Raw genomic sequence first — 21,313 nt, forward strand, 5'->3', positions numbered from 1 at the left:
CCTTGTTTCCTGGTGAGTTGTTCTGTAGCTGTTTTTTCAAAAACTCTCAATGTGTTGATTACTAATGGCACACACAGTCTGAACTTAAAATGGTCTGTTCTTGGAAATCCTTTCATTTATCTCTGTTTCTGGTCTCATTACCTCCCCTGAATTTCTTCTAATTGAGTGCCCTCAATTCTTGTTGCATGTTCCAATGTCTAATTGCTATTACTTAACACAGCCCCTTATCTCTACGTCAGTGCAATCCCGTCCCTTTGTATGACTCAAAAGCAGAATGAAAATTGCCACTTCCTGATTGCTTCTAATAGATACCATGTGAGAAATATGTCCAGTGCCTTACCCAGAACCATATCCCTAATTTAATGCCTATATCAAATGTGTCAGAATGGCTAAGAGACCACAGGGAAGAAACTCCTTCTCTGAGATCTCTTATTCTCTTCCTCGGGGAAAAACAACTTCTTCACATCATGAAGAAGCAATCACTTAAGGGTTAAGAAAAATTACCCATTTTTGGCATGTGCATTTTATGGTCTACATTCCAAAGTTTTGCATGTCAAGGGTGCATAGCGGTTTTGTGAATAGCGATCCGGATCCGTGCCCATGCAGCTCACTGGGTCTTCCCTCTGTGGCATTTCCAACTAGTACTTATACAATGTGCATAAATTGCTCACTTGATCTACACTGGTATTTTCAACTCCGTCTTTATCCGTTCTGGCTCCCATAAATCATGGGAGCAACTTACAGATTCATTTTAACTCCATTCACTGTAACCCTGAAAGCTAGTGCATTTCTTATTTTTTTACAGTAACATGTGTCAATTCATACCCAGTAGCTTAGGTTATTCTCTCTAACGTACTGTGGTATATTAAATGCTGGTAACAAGGGCATTAAAACATATATATGTTCCAACTATGTTTCAAAGATATCCTTAAAGCACAATTTTTTTTAGAAAAAAACATCAGCTCCCATTGGTTATTATAACAGATGTCCCTTTGTGTCCTTGTGCTGGATCTTGCTGCATTCTTAAATGGGAAGTTACATCAAAGTGGGAGCCATTGCAGCCCAAGGAATAGGTTCTAATAGCCTCACTGTCATACAAGTGCTCCAGGGCATATCCAGTTAATGTGTAAGCATGCTTATCAAAATACTGCCGGTGAGAACTGTAATAGTTCGGAGAGACTGCTGGATGATCTCCTACTGTCTGATGAGGGGACATGTCTGAATGGAGATAGTCTTTAGCTAACACCAAGCTTGATTTAGAAATACGATCCGAGTTGGGACTGCTTATCCTAGACAAGGCTGTGGGGCTGCTGCCGTAGTCATTTTCATGAGGACTCATCATCTTCCCTTCTCTCTGTTGAAGGTGCTCGCATGGGGAAGTGTTGGCAAGAGAAGGGCCGTGGCAGACCTCTCCAGTCAGCTGCGGCTGCTGGTAGTTTGCAAAACAAAGGGAGTGTTTTTTCCCTGCTCCATTAATGGCAGCCAGTTGGTCAGGAGGGGCTTTCCGGAGCTGCAATCTGTTCTCTTCCTCTTTAATCATCTGCTGGGTGGCTCTTATCAGAGTTTCAATTTTGCTGGGTTCATGGGGGCTGCTCTGGTACTGCTCTGCACGATAGCGGTCACCTGATTCGCTGGCAGACCCAGGGTCTGGAGAGCTGACCACACTATCTTCATCCCAGTGACCTCTCCCTAGAGAAAGACCCACATATGGATTAAACACAAAGCAGATTCTTAGGAAGGAAAAAAATGTGTAAAAAACACAGTCTAACCTGTTTGTAAAAGAAAAACAACCTGTCAAGCATTTTAAAGTCAGGCACGATGCAGACACATACAAGCCAAATGAATGACAAAAATGGTCACAAGAAGTAGGTTCCAAGTCCTACCTTTTATATTCACTGTTTGGGCCATCTTAAACAAGCCCCTTAACCTGTTTAGGTCTGTTTCTTCATCTGTAAAAGTAGTATTGGAGTAGATGGAATCAGGGGTCCACCCTAACTCTAAATCTAGGACACTATGATTGATCTTAAGTGCTCAGAAGCTCTGAAGTTCAACAATAATATGACAATTTTACCAGAAAGTAGATGTAACTGGAAAGAGAAGTTATGGCAAATTGGAAAGGGCCCCCAGTCTTGGAGTCAGATGACCTGAGTGCCAAGCCCAGCTCTGCCAATCCCTAGCTGTATGACTCTACATAAGTTACCTGAACTAAGGGAACCTCTTACTTCCACACCTGTAAATAAGGAGGTTAGACTAAAATTCATGACCTTGCAGCCATCTTTGCTTTCCATTCTGAGCTAGGTTAGATATCTGTCAGTAAGATTTCCAAGTTTAGTAGAACCAGCAAAAACTTGTATATTCCTAGTATGGCTACTAAGAACCTAGAGTCACCTCTGCACCACAGTGAGGAATTATGTGAGCATATCAGTGCAGGGACTATACTTTTAATTTCAGAAAAAGCTGCCTAAATTTTGAAACTTCTAAATATATCTTAAGTTACTACAAAATAAAGCTCTTGGATTTGTTTGTACACTATTTGGTATTTAAAAAAAAGGATTTGAAGTCAATATCCTCATTGAAATCCATACAACATGTATATTCCCTTATAGAGCCACATCTCAGATTGTCAGCTCTCTTCAACTCAACACTATCATTTTAAAACTTTATTCAAACAAAAGGGGAAAAAAGTCAGACAGGTAGACTGCTTCTTTAGGATTGTGAGGTATAATGCACCTACAGAATATCTACTATAGGGAATCAAATTTCAAAAGGAGTATAAAGTCAATATAAAAGGAGGTAAGAGAAACAGAAAAGCATGAGGGTAATCTGTTGACTGCATAACATGGAATATAACACCATAGATGTAGAGGCTATCTAGTCCTACACCATCATTTTACAGATGAGGAAACTGAGGCTCAGAGATGTAAATGACTTGCTCAATAACAGCCAGGTAATATGTAGTAGAACTAAAATTTAAATCTTCTTCTCTTGGATCCAAACCTAGTGTTCTTTCCAATGAGTTACCCTGCCTCACATAGAAGAATTCTACAATCATACAATTAATTGCTCCAATTTTTCCCTTGCTACTTTTTTCTTTATAGTATTTCCTTCTAGACTATAAGTGTTAGATACCTCTCCCCCAAACTTTGTCTTATCACTATAACTCATTTCTATAATGCAGTAGGCAGTTAATAAACATTTGTTCCCTTTCCCTTTATACTTCCATTTTATAAAATTAGACAAAAATGGAAAACAAAAACATAAGAATTAGCAAAGAGAAAAATTATTATATATGGGGGGGGGTGAAGTATCAGGGGATTGGACTCATGCTGGATAATGTAAGACATAGGCCAAATCTTTATCATGTTTAACCTATTTTAAACATTCAGCATACTGTGGGTGTTCAGCAAACAATAGCAGCAAGTGATAGGGTCCTCTAATTAATCACTCTATTATTGTCTTCTTTAAAAGAAATAGTGGGGGCAGCTAGGTGGCGCAGTGGATAGAGCACTGGCCCTGGATTCGGGAGTACCTGAGTTCAAATCCAGCCTCAGACACTTAACACTTACTGTGTGACCCTGGGCAAGTCACTTAACCCTAATTGCCTCACTAAAAAAAAAAAAAAGAAAGAAAGAAAAGAAAAGAAAAAAGAAATAGTGGGAAGATTCAAGAAATCTTCTTGAACTCAATTCCGGTGGAAACATCAGGACATCTATTTATTTATTGCTTATTTATTTTGCACACCTGACCAAAAAAAAAAAAAAACCTTTGGTGACACTAAGCAATTTAATTTTATGCTCCATTTTTCCTGCGCCTGCAATACCATCCTGCTTCTGTATGATAATGCCAAGATGAAAAAACTAAGTGTGCTCTGCAAGTCAGAATATCCTGGGGACAGCTAGGTGGCGCAGTGGATAAAGCACTGGTCCTAGATTCAGGAGGACCCGAATTTAAATCTGGTCTCAGACACTTGACACTAACTAGCTGTGTGACCCTGGGGCAAGTCACTTAACCCTCATTGCACCGCAAAAATAAATAAAATTAAAAAATAAAAACTATCCTTTATTACCAATATTCTTTCTGAATGATCTTCTACAAGGCCAGAGAACTTTTTATATTTTACTTTCCAAGTGAGCACAAGAATGCAAAAGATATACAACAGAACCAAAGGGCTATCAGATCACAAATCTAGAACTGGAAGGATCTCAGAAGCCATCTCTCCAACTCCATTTTACAGATGCAGAAACTCAAGGCCCAAAGAGGTTAATTAATTTGTCCAAGGCCATAAAGGTAGTAAATAAGAACTGATGAGATTTTGACTTTGACCCCTCACCTACAAGTACAATGCTCTTGATTTTAAGGTAGTTTCCTCTCTCGAAAACTCAAAATTTGATATACATCACTACATGCAATTGGTATTTTTAATGTAGATTTAGTAAAAAACAAAACCCTTCCATTCCTTGCTTTGTTAATACTTCAAGCAGCACAGAGCTGTAAATCTATAAATCACAAGGTAAATCATTTGGACTAAGAAGTATATTGCCACATCTAGAATACTATGCTGTAGCTTTGAAATTCATGATTCCATCTCAGCAGAGATTCTACTACCAGTAATACTGGTACTACTAACAGCTCCATCATATAGTGCTTGATGGTTTGCAAAGCATTTCATATACATTTTTCATTTGCTCCCTACTACACTTACCATGAATTCTGTGAACGGAGGTTATGTGTGGCATGCTGTTCTCATAGGCTTCTCTGCTTTCTGGAGAGGACTTGGTTAGGGGCAGTGCTGAACGAGAACCCCACCAAGGCTCTCTCCCAGCTTGTGGGGTGCCAAGAAAGTATCGACCTGCCTCGCAACGGCCTCCTTCACAGGCCTGGGTGTGAAAATGCCTATCATCTGTCAGCCTGGAATGGTCAAGTGCAAAGCCATAGCAAAGAGAGGTACGGTCGGAATACTGTCTATAGGCACATGAAGCATCATGTTGGGAACTGGGCCTTTCAGAGGGGTCCAGTAACTGTGGAGATGCAGTATCTGTGAGTGGGCTTCCTCCCCACTGACTGTCATGATCAGATTCAGATCTTTCGGTGTGAAATCCAGAATACTAGAAAACAAAATAGAAGAAATATAAGTTTCTAGGAAAATTTGTATGAACTGATACAGGGCTAAGTAAGTAGAACATTAGAAAAATTTTCACAGTGAACACAATTGTGTAGAACAAAACAACAAAGAAGGACTTCAGGAGCTGTGAATTGATTCAAACATGTTGGAAAGCCTTTTAGAACTGTGGTTAGAAGTAACTAAAATGGGGGCAGCTAGATGGCGCAGTGGATAGAGCACCAGCCCTGGATTCAGGAGTACCTGAGTTCAAATCCAGCCTCAGACACTTAACACTTACTAGCTGTGTAACCCTGGGCAAGTCACTTAACCCCAATTGCCTCACTAAAATGTTCCTTATCTTTTGGTTATAGATCTCGTTTCTAGATATATATCTAAAGAGGTCAACTTTGACCTCTTTAGAACTCCAATGTCCTCTTGTTAGCATTTTTTATGTTGGCAAAGAACTGGAAATAAAGTAAATGCGCTTTGATTGAAGAGTGGTTAAACAAACTGTGGTACATGAAATATATTAGGATATTAATTTACTGAATGAAATTATACATGTGAAGAATTCAGAGAAGCTTAGGAAGATGTTTCTGAACCCATACAAAGTAAACAGAACTATTTTAGAAATGGCCATGTGTTTATTTAGCTTAAATATATTTCTATAAATAAGTAATTGCTTTAAAAAAGCAGCTTCCTTTTTTTTTTAGAGGCAGCTTCCTTTAATAAAGAGAGGGGGGGCAGCTAGGTGGCACAGTGGATAGAGCATCGGCCCTGGAGTCAGGAGTACCTGAGTTCAAATCCGGCCTCAGACATTTAACACTTACTAGCTGTGTGACCCTGGGCAAGTCACTTAACCCCAATTGCCTCACTAAAAAAAAAAAAAAAAGAATGGGGATAGAGGAGAGTGACAATGCTTAAAAAAATATGTTTTTATTTAAAAATAAGTGGCTTTGCAAAATCTTAATAAACTAATTGGTAATATCCTATATGATTCAAATACTCTTTTGCCCATGTGATTCTAGAAGAAGCCATTCTTGACACAATATCTTTATGGAAGCACCTTTAAAACATGCCCCCAAAACTCTGGTTCATCTGAATCACTCCTAGAATTTGGAGTTTTGCAAACATTCCCAAGGTCTTATAGGCAAAGAAGCACTAGAATAAATCTAGAATCCAAATTGAGGCATACCAATGCTTCCTAGAACTCTTTTCTTGGGATTTATACCATTAGGCTAAAGTATCTAATAACATCTCTTTACTTTTGTAAGTGAAACTTCTTGAATGAGATCTAACATTCATTGGTCATTGAATTACACTCTACAATGAAAAGCAAGAGTTAGGCATAGCTCCATTTTTTTAAAACCTTGTAACTATGTTTCCACCACCATAAAATTAGAAAATCCTAAATCTGGGAGGCATTTCAGAGATTCACACCATACCCTAAAAGGAGTTCACATTAGAACATCCTCACAATTTTTTACCCAGCCTTGATTTTAAGACCTCCAAAGACACAGAACTCACAGCCTCTTTAGGAAGTTTATTCCACTTCTGGAAGCTATAATTGTTTAGAAGTTTTTGTTTACCATTAGACAAAAATCTACTTCTGCAATCTTCATCTATTGCCCCAAGATCTGTCATTTGAGACCAATAAAAAGAAAAAATACTCTTAGGTTAAAAAAAAAATAAGCACTAACTTGGCAAAGCTTTTGGTCCTCTCCCGAACCTAACTTCCCAAAATACCTTGTTATTCTGTTCCTGCCAAATGCTCCTTTATGGTCAGTCTAAACTTCTGTATCACCATGTACTACTTCTTTCTTAATTCCTATGGTGAAATAATGCACAGAAAATAGACCCTAGCTTCTTAAACTGTGGGCCACAACCCCATATGGGGTCATGTAACTGAATGAGGGAGTTGCAAAAAATTTGGCACCAGTAAAAGGTTATGTATACCTATATTACATACCGAGATACCCAGGGTCGTGTAAAAATTTCTCAGGTAAAAAGAAGTTCCTACTGGAAAAAGTTTAAGAAGTCCTATAATAGACTAACACAAACATACAATACCTCTTCTGTGGATTATTAATTTAGAAGCATGCTATCTTACCTGCTCCTTAAGAATTTCTGAGGAGAAATGTAAAAAAAGCAAAATATTGACCATAGCTGGTTCCCCATAATGTAGGCTCTGAGTCCATGGAAATGAATAGGATGAATAATGCTAGCTTGAAGCCATTTCAATATTTCAAGGATCAATTACTTCACTACTATGGGCACCCCCTTAGCAAACACTTATTTCTACTACAAACTTTAACACTTCTCCCTTTCTATTATAACCCTTCTACTTCCTAGTAGATGGTCTCTGTGAGATCCTGCTGCTAAAACTTTATCACCCTGCAGAGAACATGGTGATAAGCATTTCTCTCAACTTAGCTAGGCTGGACACAGCACATGACTATGTCTATACATTCAACCATTCCAGCTTTCAAAAACCTCCCATGGTTTGTTTTCTGCCTCAGTTTCCTCATCTGTAAAATAAGCTGAAGAAAATGGCAAACCACTCTAGTATCTTTGCCAAGAAAACCCCAACTTGGGTCATGAAGAGTCAGACACTACAGAACTGACTGAACAACAACAAACTTAGTTTTGAAAATCCCCTGGTGTTACCTACATTCCCTGATGAGGCATCAGAGTAAGCTATTAGTGGAGGATCCTGATATCCAAGTGGAGAAAAGAAGTGCTTATCCCATCCTCAAGGGGGTTGCTACAGTAACTGTTAGTGCCATATCCACATCAACAGTAAGGGGAGGATGAGATTTTCTGTGGCAGAGGCCTAAAACCTAGGCTCTCAAAAAAATTTGCCCTAAGCCACCCCCACTGTCTTGGTTTAGCCTACTGCCGCAGAAAAACAAGTGAGAGAACCTGTTCAAAGACCCCTCTTTCTCTGTTTCACCTCTGATCCAGCCTGGGCTTCAAGGGGAGTGTAGGAAGAGAAATAGTTACACCTTTGAAAAACAGACCTGAAGATCTAAAGGACAAGAGTTGGATGGGAAAGTAACAACATTCCCATTCCTCTGCTTGAATAGGAAGAGTACCCTTTAAAGTCAGAGAGATTAAGTACACAAGGCCTGTTTGGGGAACTACAAAAAATCCTAACAAATACAATGTGTAGAATTCAGAATTTTATACAAATTCCAATTTATAATTTTTCCCTCACAATTTCATATTACCTTATTAATTCTTTGCTGAATATGCATATGGACTATCAGTCTATTCTATCAAGACAAGCAAAAAAAGGGTTGAAAATCCCAGCTCCTCCAGCACAGGAGGTTAGTGTATGTGGAGACAGACACATTGCAACTCTTCAAAATCCCAAATACCTTTTCTTTTAACAAACTTCAGGCCTGTCTTTTCAAAAGAGGAGGCCACCTTCATGTTCACTGCAGTAAGTGGTTAGCTAGTGTCCACCCTCTTCCCCATGAGCAGGGATCAGAGTTTCATGCATTTGCCATACAGAAGTCGTCACCATATGCTTGCCCTTGGAGAAATTCAAACCATCTGTTCTCCTCCAAGAGAGGGGTTGCTCGGATTCTGCTTTGTTTTTATAAAAGTATAAACCTGGCCTATTTCTGAAGTGCTCCAGTCAAGACTTTTGAGCTCTATTCAGAAAGAAAAAAGCTTACCCTGAGTGCATGTGAGAAAGCACTATTGGCTCAGTGTTAACGGAACATTCTGTTCCTCATTCACAGAGAAAAATTCCACATGAGGCAAACCCCAAGCAGGCAGGCACACCAGGGAAACACTTCAAGCATACACTAAAGCAGAATTTGGAGACTAAGGGTCATGCCAGTGGCTAAGAAACAATAGCAGCAGATAGGCTTCCCTGAGTACAAACAGCCAGAGGTGGGATGGCTCACTCTAAGTAAACATGTCATATTGACCTGGAGAAGAGGAGACACAAATAGCAACAAACCCTTCCAGGTGGCAGCTCAAATTCAAAGGACAGCCAAAAACCTGACAGTCTGTGTAGCATCAGCCTGCTGAGCCACATTCATCTGCTTTGGGAGCAATTCCACTAGATTATAAATTCCTTGGGGCAGGAAGTATGCCCCTAGTGCTTAATATAGAAACTTTCCATCTCCTTTCCAATATCCCCCAGCACCCCCCCCCCCGCCGCCAGCCTATATAGCAGGTGCCAAATAAATATCTGTTGAAGACAATGAATAGAGCTGCTCACATTTATGTAGCAGCTCTATTGTTCACCAATAATTTTGCTCACAACAAACTGGAAAAGTAAGTAGATTATTATCCCCACTTTGCTGCTAATGAGGAGCCCAAGATTCAGAAAGAAGACAAGGGACTCCATGAAAGCTCCTTAGTTTTTAAGTAAAAAAAAAAAATCCAGTTTGTATCCCAACTCTGACACTGACCATCTGTGTGACCCTGGGCAAATCAACAATCATAAATTTAGAACTAGAGACCTTAGAGGCCACCAATTCCAATTCTCATCACTTAGCCTCTCTGTGCCTCAGTTTCCTCATTTGTTCAATAAGGATATTTCCATCTCCATATCAGAGGATCGTCACGAGGAAAATTCTAAATAGAAATTACAGTTCTCATTCTTATTATTACCCCAGTGAAAAAGTATATGGCTATTATCTGAGGACCAGCCTGGTTAAGCTGAAGAGGTCCCTTTAATGTGATTCAACTCAACAAGCATTTATTAAGCTTGTTATATGTTTCTTGAGCCTCTTTATAATTATAGGAAAGTAGGTGGCACAATGAATACAAGGCAGGACTTGGAGTCAGAAAGACTTGTGTCTGTGTGTGAATCTGGGCAAATCACTTAACTGCTATCCACCTTAGTCTCCTCACCTGTAGAAATGGAAACAATAATAGCACCTATCTCCAAGGATTGATATGAGGATAAAATGAGATAAGGCACTTAAATCTTAAAGTACTATAAATGCTAGCTATTAGTATTATTCTTAAGTACCTGCCACATGCCAGGTACTGAGATACTGAGATAAAAAGTGAAATAGTCTCTGACCTCAAGGCACTGATCACCAAGTTGGCCACAGGGAGGTGAAATGTTAGACCAAAGGAACTTTCCAAGACTATACCCTAAGTCACAAAAGTGCTACTATTTAAGTTGATAGCAGAAGCATTCACCCTGACAAAATTACAGATCCTCCCAGTATTCAAATATTATTAAGTGATCTAATCACAACACCCCAAAGCACCCAGAGAGTTTTAACTCCACTATAGCTATTCTGAATCCCCCCTCATATTTCTTGAGGCTATATCATGTTGCCCCTGTATTCTATTAAAATATGCAAACTTCCACGTCCATACGGCTGTACTGAGGTAGACAGGTGGTGCTGAGGATACAGTACTGGACTTGGGCTTCACTGCCTTGGATACTTATAAACTCAATGACCTGAGCAAATCACTTGACCTTTCTCTGACTAAGCTTTCTCATCTGTATGATAAGGATAATAATAGCACCTACCTCACAGTGTTGTTGTAAGGGTCAAATGAGGTAACATACGTACAAATTTTAAAGCACTATATAAATGCTAGTTATTACTAATATTGTTGATTCAATAGATGTTTCCTAAGGATCTGCTATATCCAAGACTGAGTAGGTATTAGAGGATAAAGATGTGTAGGACGAGGTCTCTGGTCTTACTGAGCTGATAACCTACAAAAGAGATTAGACATGTACACACACAAATAATTATGAGAAAGGATGAACACAGTGCAAATAATTATGTGGAAGTGTAGTCAATAAGGATTTTCCCCCAAATAAATTGCTATGTTCAGAGGAGGGGGAGATTATAATAAATGAGCAAAATTGGACCATAGAATATAAACTCCTCGAGGGCAGGGGCTGTTTTTCATTTTGTCATTGTATCCCCATTGTTTAGCATAATTCTCTCACCGTAACATTTCCTTGACAGCACCTTGCACAAAGGATGAGCCTAATAAATGCTTGTTGAATGAATTAATGAATGAATGGGATAGTAAAGAGACTGAGAGCTCATCTTTTAGGATTGGATGCCTCAAAAAAGTCTGAAGGGGACAGCTAGGTGGCCCAGTGGATAGGGAACTGGTCCTGGAGTCAGAAAGACCTGAGTTCAAATCCAGCCTCAGACACTTGACACTTTACTAGCTGTGTGACCCTGGGCATGTCACTTAACCCCAATTGCCTCGCCCACCCCCCCCCAAAAAAAAAGCCTGAAGGATAATAAGTGAAGAAGATACATATGGAAACTGGTACTTTAAAAAAAAGATGTGCTCAAATAGTCAATATCAATTTACATGGGGGAAATAGCAGACTGAGGAGAAGTGTTATGTGACATCCCTCCTCTCAAGTTCAAAACTTCAGAATGGGAGCAGTATTCCTGGTTGTCACTAATCCTGAACACAGAGAATTATCAGCATCATTTCCTTAAAAGAAGGAAATTACAATGTTGAATAAAATCTTGCTATGCCTGTAGCATATTTTGCATTATCTTATTTTTTAACCAAGGAATCAAGTCATTTTACACAGCACAATAAAGTACTGGAGTTTTTTTGACAATAGAGTGAAATAGTAAATCTATTTTTTAAATTGTTAAGAATATGTTAATGTGTACTAACAAAATTTTACCTTAAAACTACATTAAATAATCATAGCTTACCATCATGTCCCCACTACCTAATTAAATGTAAGGTACATAAAATCTGAACTCCAAGTACCTAGGAATCTCAGGATCAGAATGATTGAGAGATCAATGAAGGACCCATATTCTAATCGTGGTTCTGAGTCACTGACTTTCTGTGAGATCCTGAAAAAGTCATTTAATTTCATTAGGCTTCAGTTTCTCCATCTATAAAATGAGGGTGCCCTAGAATCTCACAGAATTCTCACAAGGACCAAATAAGAACAGTATAGTGTAAGCACTGAAAAGAGAATAAAATTATATATATATATATATATATATATATGTATGTATGTATGTATGTATGTATATATGATAAACCTGTGATGATCTTGCTAAAACACCATCAGGTAAAACCAAGGGTTTCCTTTACTGTGTTATCTGAAGGCTTTCTTATTACCCTCAAACCCCACTACCACTACCACTACCACCCCCACCGCCACATATTCAATCATTTGCCAAATCTTGGCCTTTCTATGTCTACTTCTCTTTCACCAGACCCCTCCTCTCTCTACTTACATAGCTACCACCGTCATCATTTCTCTCCTAGCTCCACTCTCCAGGCCATCTTCCTCAAAAGTGATTTTTCTTAAGTCTGACCATATCATTACCCTGATCAATAAACTCCAATGGCCTTCCATTGCCTCTAGAAGAAAATATAAATTCCTTTATACTTATATATGTACTTCTTATCTCATCTGTTAGACTGTATGCCCGGTGAAAGTAGGGATTGTTTCATTAATTGTATTTGTACCCCCAGTTCGTAGCCTCAGATCTGACAGAGAGTAAAAGCTTAATAAACATTCCTTGATTGATTGATTGATTTCTTGATGGGAAAAAAGACCTAAAATTGAAGTAATGTGCCCAAAGTTACATAACAAGTCACTAGCATAGATTTGGAAAAGAAACCTGCCTTACAAAGCTGGGCTCAGTTTCTGAAACACTATCTTCCAATAACCCTCACTGAAGTCAAACCGGATTTCTTTATAAACAAAAAGCAAACTCTCTGAAATATGATTAAAACTGAAGATAAAAATAAATGAACGTGAATTCTTTATAAACCATACATCCATTAAAAGGGATCTCCAAGCAACTACTATTAACCATGTTCCTAGTGTAGTGATTCTAAAACAGTTAGCATTAGATGGGACATTATAAACTTCTGAAATCTGTGGCCTTCCTATGAAAAAACAACATTCCCCCAAAGTTATTTTATATCATGAATCCATGTTACATTTTCTCTGATTTCTAAGACCGAGGAACCACAAAAGTCCACTTCTGAACCAAGAAGGAAATATTTGGATCCATTGTTTCCTCCACAGATCAATATAATCTCATTGGAAACTAATATATGTTCATTTTATTGCAGCCACTGCCATTCTTTCTCTTGGAAAGGTGATTTTTTTTTATTGAACATTCCTCACGATATTAATTCTCCTCTTAATCCTCCATCTCCAATTTTTCTCATCCCTCAAGCCTGACTTTTCAAAAAGTCACTCCTATAATCAGTTTAATTTAATTGGTCCTGACATGTAATTTAATAACTTAGGCCATTCATGATAAGAAAACTCTTATGGTCTGCAACTAAAGTCCTAGACTGTCTCCTGGATGTGCTAAGAGGTTAACTTGCCCAGGGTCCAATCCATGTTACAGGAGTTAGGACCCGAACTAGGGGTTTTTGGATCCCTCACTCCACCACGACACGCGATGGCTCTACTGTGACCAATTAAAAAAATAAATAGAGGAAGATCTACTTGTTTGACTGTAGAAACTTTCACCGACTAAATATAGGTGACTATACTTCTGGCAAAAAAGGCAAACAGCAGCTACAATGCCTGCTGCCTCTCAATGTGGGCTCCTAATCCATGATACAGCTGTGCCTCCCTGAGGCTTAAACTGCTTTCGGAAATTCAGGCTCAGCCTATCAGCAAAAAGGCAAATGATTTGGGGATAAAGATTTATCCAAAAATGGTTATTTTCCCAATAGATTCCTTAGGAAGGCATATTTGAGCAAGAAAGCCTAGGCTCAATTCTCACAGGTTAAACAAATGATAAAACTCGAAGAAGATACTAAGTGGTATGAAATCCCAGCAAATTTTCCCAAAGGGCCTGCTTTAAACCAAAACACCCGCTCTGGGAAATCCTCACTGGGTACTTCCTCTAATCAAGCCCCCAACCTGAAAGGAAAATGTGTGCAGTAGGTATAGCCATGCACATTCCTCTTGGGGTAATATGTTTAAGATTCATGCTTCTCTCAACAATGTGTTGTAGGCAGGTGCTCGGCATTCATCTGGATATGAAGGCAACAACGCAGCTCAGGAAAAATGCCAGATGTTCCTATAATAAACGTTACAGTTATCTATTCTTTTCCTGGCAGCTCATTCAAGTTTTTATCATTTCTAGCTATAAAATATATAGTGAAATCCTCTTATGGTAAAGTCCTGTTTTCCATGAAAACTTTCACTATATCAGGCGTGAGCAGCTTTCTCCTTGATTTGTGTCTTAACCATGAGAAAAAACATCACAGATGCAGACTGCATTGTACTGAGAACATATGCATGCTTTTAAATCACTTTTATCTTACTTTTTACTAATGTAACCCTGAAACATAAAATATGTTCTTTTTTGCATTCACTGTTATGGGCAGAACAGATGGTGAAAGGGTTAGATTAAAGTAATACGGCATGTCCATTAAAATAACCCCCACTGCTGGTGATTCTTCATTCAAACAGGAGTCATGTTTACTACAAAAAAAAAAAAAAAAAAAAAAAAAGAATTTTGCTTTAGCATTTGGAGCACGATGGAAGTTGCCAGGAGTTCCTTAAGGATAAACATAAGGAGAAGAGAAGAACTAATGTCAGAATAAAATGCGTTTCAAAAATACTATCATAGAAGTTGTTTTAGTAATCACAAAAGCCAAATAAACCACAGGCCTCTCTTACAAGGCAGCCAAACTGTAAACAAAGGTAAATGTGACTAAATTTAGTAAAGAACATTTTTTTAAAAGATTATCTGACAAAAGTCTTTTTGAACAGGAATGTTGTTTAACATTTAGAGGCACTTTAACTTAAACTGCAACAATGGGAGAAATTTATAATTATTTTTCCGCATATACCAAGTCTATTTTAATAATTACAGTATGAGGATTTTTGTTGGCCACCTTACCATTCACTAAATGTATTATTAATAAGTAGCAAATATTGTCCTTTACTGAGAAAAACAGTCTAAAGATCTTTTCCCCAATGAGAGAAAATATCTCAAATCGAATATTTCTGAATGTGTTTGATGTGGTAATATGGTTGATGGCCTTAAGAAGCAACAGTCACCTAAAATGATCCATTTAGAAAATCTAGGGACAATTCAAGGTGGTCTTGTGATTTCACAGTGTCTTCACCTTAAAAAAATGCAAGCCTATTGGTTAAGATTATCAGTAATGTTCACTAAATCTATTCATTACATGAAACCACTATGAAATTAAAATTAAAAAAAAAAAGAAATCTCCTTCAAGAAAAACTTGAGTATGCATTTCAGTAGCAATGAAACTCGGTAAGAGAAAGCATACTGTTTTGATTCTTATTCAAAATAACTGTGGAAGATGACTGGCCAAATGACCAACATTTAAATTACACAGAGATTCCAAATGCCCCATGGCCATCTCTTCAATACCTCTAGAGAAAGGATTCTTAACCTGAGCTTGTTTTTAAAAAACATTTTGATAATTTGTTTTCAATATGACTGGTTTTCTTTGTAATCCTATGTATTTTATTTTATGCACTAAAAAATATTATTTTCGGAAAGAGGTCCATAAGCTTCACTACACTGCCAAAAGAATCCACAATACATAAAAGGTTGAGACTCCTTGTTCTTGAGTATAGACAACCGCTGCCAATTTTCTAACATATAATTTTAATAAGACATATATATCCATATTAATTACCTGCATAGTCAATTTATATTCATGATTTTAGGTTTATTTTAATTTTCATCTAAACTTCAACCTTTTTTGTGTGTTTGTTTCTGAATAGAATCAGGTCCATTTCTATTTTTAACTGCAAAATCTCTGAATTATTTCATTAAGTAGAGACATGTGAGGTTTTTAAGAAAATCGCGACTGCCCCTTGAAATAGCGGAGACTTTTTCTTTAATCCAAACCCCCACAGTAACAAAAATGTCTCTGGGATTCAACCCATTCCTTTTTCTCACAGAAAAAGTAACCAAGTCTACATCTCATTCGGTGTCAACTTGATATGCAGCTGGAAAGGAATCGGCAATCTGGAACCAAGGGCCAGATTGACTTCCAGTGTAACTCTATCGGGATTCTCCTCTAAGGTTACAAATGGAGTGAACTGGATCCAAAACCATAAAATCACCCCAAAGCCCCCCCCCAACATACACACACACACACACACACACACATACAACTGCAACAACAACACATTTTTCCAAAGGTGAGAAAAAAAGATCTGAAAAGATGTACATGCTCTGACTCTCTTAAACAGGCATTACCCATGACTATTTCATCCTAATGAGATCATGCTGCCCATGGTTGGAAATGATAATGTCTGCCCATCCCAATTTGTCGAAATGATACAAAAACATCTAGAGACAAATGGGCAAATCCCAGTTTTCCATGACCAGTAGCACTAATTTTAATAGTAATCCTCATCCATAGCTGGCTTAGGGCGTGAGCCAGAAGCACTCCACTCTGTCCACCCATTCCTCCAAGTCACTATCCGATTGCCCGCAACTAAGTGGCAGATTAGATGGGCTTGAATGAGATGGGTACAGGTGGTGCCACCTGCTCCACCTCTTTCACAGCAGCTTTATTTGGTCTCTCAATGGTTTATTCAGAAGCTAAGGGAAAAGAGAGAAAGAAGAAAGGCTGCTCTTGGCAGTATAATTGCACAGGGTCTGCTCTGACAGTACTGGCAAACTGGCAGCCACCACTAGCCCCATCCGCTACCCCAAACCTGGAGGGAGATTTGTAATTTTGAGGAAAGAAATGGAATCTTAAGATCCTTATACCAAATTAATCCCTTTCAAACACGATTGTATATCCTTCTTTTAGTCTCACTTAAAATTAACAAATGTTTCTATATTTTTCTCCTTCTGAGTCAAGCAACAGAAGATACTAAAGTTAAAAAAACAAATAAAAACCAAAACCCTAGAGCAGCAACAGCTATCATATATTAAAACATACTTTATGGGGTAACACAGTGTAATACAAGGCAATGTGCTTACAATGTGTTCCAGAAATATGAAAAAGAAAGAATGATCTAAGAAGAAAATGTGAGAATTCCTGGTTATGGATGCTTAAGGCTGACTCTTTAAAACCTTTCAAAGGCTTCCACAGTGGATGAGAGAAATCCTATTCTGTAAAGTCAAAGGAGGCACAATCCATTCCCTTTAAATTTTGAATGGAAGAATGCTGCTTCTAGCAGCAGCAAGAGTTCCATAAATTTAGTCATAATGAAATTTCATTGAGCAGACTTTGTTGTAATAAACCTTCCTCACTACATTTATGTGTAGAATATATGTATTACCATGAAATATATGTGTCTACATGGATTATCTAATTGTAAAAATATAGCTCACAGACAGCATAGATAAATATCTCTGGAAGCTGGCTCACACCTCTTCAAGAGAGACTGATTTTTGCCTTGAGGGCAGAAGGAAAAAGGTCATAACTGGATACTTGTTCCTTCCTTGAAGTGTATCAGGCTTGGTTTATATCTCTCTGCTCCTTCAAATACTGGTTATCTAGGAATATGATTTTTAGGGATTCAAAAACTGGTTACTATTAAAAGGAAAGGAGAAGGGGGGGGGAGGTAGACCTTAGCTTATACTCACCAATTTAGCTCCTTCCACCAAATGATAGTTACACAGAGGACCATTACAAATTGCAAATGATGAGTAAACTCATTTATCCAAGCAAAACAGCTAACAGAAGCTGGAAAAAATCTGTGGGTTATAATATAACAGAAAATACACAAGAGTGAATGAGCTCTTGTCCTGAGAGTGAGACTTGGCTTAAACCAAAAGAAAGGGTTCAATCTGACACAAGAGGAAATTCTGTCTCTGAAGTTTCTAGGGAGACAAACTGGATACTAAGATGCCAACTACCTCTAAAATGTCTGCAATTTCTCTTTAAAAGAGTCTTAACTCTTCCCATTATCTCTCTCCTGAAGAGTCACTGTGACCATATGTGAATCCCTGCCTCCCTCCCCGCAAAAGAATCTGGCACTAACACTACCCTTGTGCAAGTATACAGCATTACCTCAGCATTCTCTCTACCCATTAGAAGTCATATAGTCATATGTTGGGGTGGGGGGGGCGGGGAACAGCTAGGTGGTGCAGTGGATAGAGCACCAGCCCTGGATTCAGGAGGACCTGAGTTCAAATTTGGAATTCAGACACTTGACACTTACTAGCTGTGTGACTCTGGGCAAGTCACTTAACCCTCACTGCCCTGCCCCCCCAAAAAATAAATAAAATCATATCTCCTTTCCACAAACCCAGCCACACAAAGAAACCAGCCAGGTTTATTCAGAAGCCTAGTGACATTTAGAGTTTCAAGAGCCCTGCTCCACCACCCATTCTCTGAATAGCAAGATGACAAATTCCAGGCTGATAAGCAAAATAGCAGAGGTGCCTTGTTTGAATTGATCCTGCTTCTTTGTTAGCTGCCAAGCTCTTCTTGCAACTCTTAGTCACAATACTCTGTGCATTGGGAATGCAAAAGTATTCATTTAGATGCCCGCAACCTATGTTGAACCTTATTTCTCCATGTCCTTCAAAATTAAAGAGACTTTCCCTCAGCCCCTGTTCTATAGCCATCTGCATTCACCTCAGTATACCAGTGTGTGATTAGTGGAGAGAAAACTCATTGACTTTGAAGCCAGAGAACCTGAGTTCAAATCTCAACTTTGTGTTGCAATAATCAACATCATGGGTTTATTTTAAGGAAATTTCTCTTTAAAGTACTACATAGGGGCAGCTAGGTGGCACAGTGGATAGAGCACTGGCCCTGGAGTCAGGAGGATCTGAGTTCAAATCCGGCCTCAGACACAACACTTACTAGTTGTGTGACCCTGGGCAGGTCACTTAACCCCAATTGCCTCACTAAAAAAAAAAAAAAAGAAACAAAGAAAGAAACAAATAAAGTACTATATAGGTGGGGCAGCAAGGCGGCGAAGTGAATAAAGCACGGGCCCTGGATTCAGGAGGACCGGAGTTCAAATCCAAAGTCTGACACTTAACATTTACTAGCTGTGTGACCTTGAGCAAGTCACTTAACCCTCACCCTCATTGCCCCACCAAAAAATAAAAGTACTATATAAATGTAATTTACTATTTAAAAAAAAAAAAAGATGGGGCAGCTAGGTGGCGCAGTGGATAGAGCACCGGCCCTGGAGTCAGGAGTACCTGAGTTCAAATCCAGCCTCAGACACTTAACACTTACTAGCTGTGTGACCTTGGGCAAGTCACTTAACCTCAATTGCCTTACTAAAAAAAAAAAAAAAAAAAAAAAAAAAAAAAAAAAAAAAGATGAGCAGGATGCTATCAGAAAAACCTGGACTTACATGAGCTGATGCAAAGTGAAATGTACTGCATACAAAATAACAGCAATATTGTAAGATGATTTTCTGTGAATGACAGTTATTTTCAGCAATACAATGATCCAAGACAACTCTGAAGGACTTATGAAAAATGCAATCCATCTAGAGAGAAAGAACTGATGGTATCTGAATACAGATTGAAGCATAATTTTTTGGTTAGTTTCTTTTTCTAAAGTTTTTTTTGGTCTGTTTTCTTTCAAAACCTGAGTAATGTGGAAATGTTTTGCATGACTACACACGTATAACTTATACTGAATTGCTTGAGTTCTTAAGAGGGGGTGAGGAGTGAGGGAGGAAGAGAATTTGGAACACAAAATTTTAAAAATCAATGTTAAAATTTCTTTTTACATGTAATTTGGGAAAAATGAAATTCTAAATAAAAAAATAAATAAAAATAAATAAATCATGGCTAAAAAGAAGAATAAGAATCGCCAGCCCCTCTAGAGGGACACCAGAACCCCTAGTGGGAGATGTGGCTAGCCTAACTCTGGAAACCCAACCTACTTGAACTTGTGTAAGCTGGGAGAACACTATCAGTCTTGTTACAAATGTTATTGTTGATATTTTCCTGCCTGGGAAACCCTGGCCTTTAAAAATCAGAAAACTAAAAATATGGGGGAGAAGGAATGGTTTTCTTCTAATGGTAAAGGTAAAATCATTATGGGATAATAACTCTCTTGAGTACTTATGATGGAACCAGAAGCTCTGGAAAGTGAGAAATAAGTCAATAAAAAGGCCTTAAAGACTCAAAAAAAAGCCCCCCAAAACAAATCTCAACTCTGCTATTAATGTTACCTTGGATGAGTCCTGTGTCTTCTTCGATTCAATTTCTTCTGAAATGAAAGGGCTGAAGAGGAGGACCTTTAAGGTTCCTTCCAGCTCTAATTCCTCTCCTTCCTGAAAATTCACACTGCTACTTGTTCATATCTCTCTAATGGTCTTGCCATATTCCTATGATAAATGTATTGTGATATTATTATTATTACTTGTATATTCTCTCAGTACCTCATGCAAACACCCCTTAGACAGTAGTAGAACTGTAGTGAAACTCTTTTTATTATTCTTTAGAGGCAGGGTGATAGAAGGGGGAAAGTATTTGAATTGGAATCAGACTTGTATTTCCGTCCCAACTCTGACACTTTCAAGTTGTCTATTTGCTACTTCATTACTTACCCCACAGATTTGAAAAGTCCTTTGTAAAATCTGAAGACCTATTTAGGAGTTATTACCTTCCTACCCTCTCAAACTACTATACCATCTCTCTTCTTTCTTTCATTGTCAAACTTCTAGAAAAACCGAAATGTATTAATTACATCCACTTCCTCACCATCAATGGATGATAAGGAAATCCAGATTTCTCTGGAAATCTGGTATTTATGCCTCACACTATTGAAACCACTCTCCCAAAGATGACTTCGTAATCACCAGTGCCCCTAGTCTTTCTCTGTAGCATCACACACTGTTGAATGCCTCCTTCTTTTTGGATATTCTCTCCTCACTTGGGATCCTGACACTGAAACCACTTTCCTACTTCTCTAGCCATATTTAAAATGGTACTGGAATAAGTAGTTTCAACCTTCAAATCTTTATGTCCAGGAGATGTTTCCTGTTTTCCTTAAATGCCTTAAATTCTTTTCAAAGACCTCCCCCTCTCTTCCTTTAACTAACTTCGTGGCTCATCATTAGAAAGAAATGATGATGGGGGCATCTAGGTGGCACAGTGGATAAAGCACTGGCCCCAGATTCAGGAGGACCTGAGTTCAAATCTGGCCTCAGACACTTGACACTTACTAGCTGTGTGACCCTGGGCAAGTCACTTAACCCTCATTGCCCTGAAAAAAAGAGAAAAAAAAGAAAGAAATTATGAACTCTAAAGGGAAATGATG

The 21,313-nt window shown here is 38.4% G+C and overlaps 1 protein-coding gene across 1 annotated transcript in view; it reads right to left on the minus strand.

The window, feature by feature from the left end:
* Positions 1 to 958: 958 nt before the first annotated feature.
* SIM1 (SIM bHLH transcription factor 1) overlaps positions 959 to 21,313 on the minus strand; it is an 81,046-nt gene continuing 60,691 nt past the window's right edge. The window contains exons 10-11 of the mRNA XM_043963271.1: positions 4,703 to 5,105; positions 959 to 1,689 (exon numbers count right to left, since the gene is read on the minus strand). Coding sequence (XP_043819206.1) covers positions 959 to 1,689; positions 4,703 to 5,105 — 1,134 coding nt within the window. The remainder of the gene's footprint in view (positions 1,690 to 4,702; positions 5,106 to 21,313) is intronic.

Source organism: Dromiciops gliroides, chromosome 4, assembly GCF_019393635.1.
Source record: "Dromiciops gliroides isolate mDroGli1 chromosome 4, mDroGli1.pri, whole genome shotgun sequence".
In the NCBI taxonomy this organism is placed as follows: domain Eukaryota; kingdom Metazoa; phylum Chordata; class Mammalia; order Microbiotheria; family Microbiotheriidae; genus Dromiciops; species Dromiciops gliroides.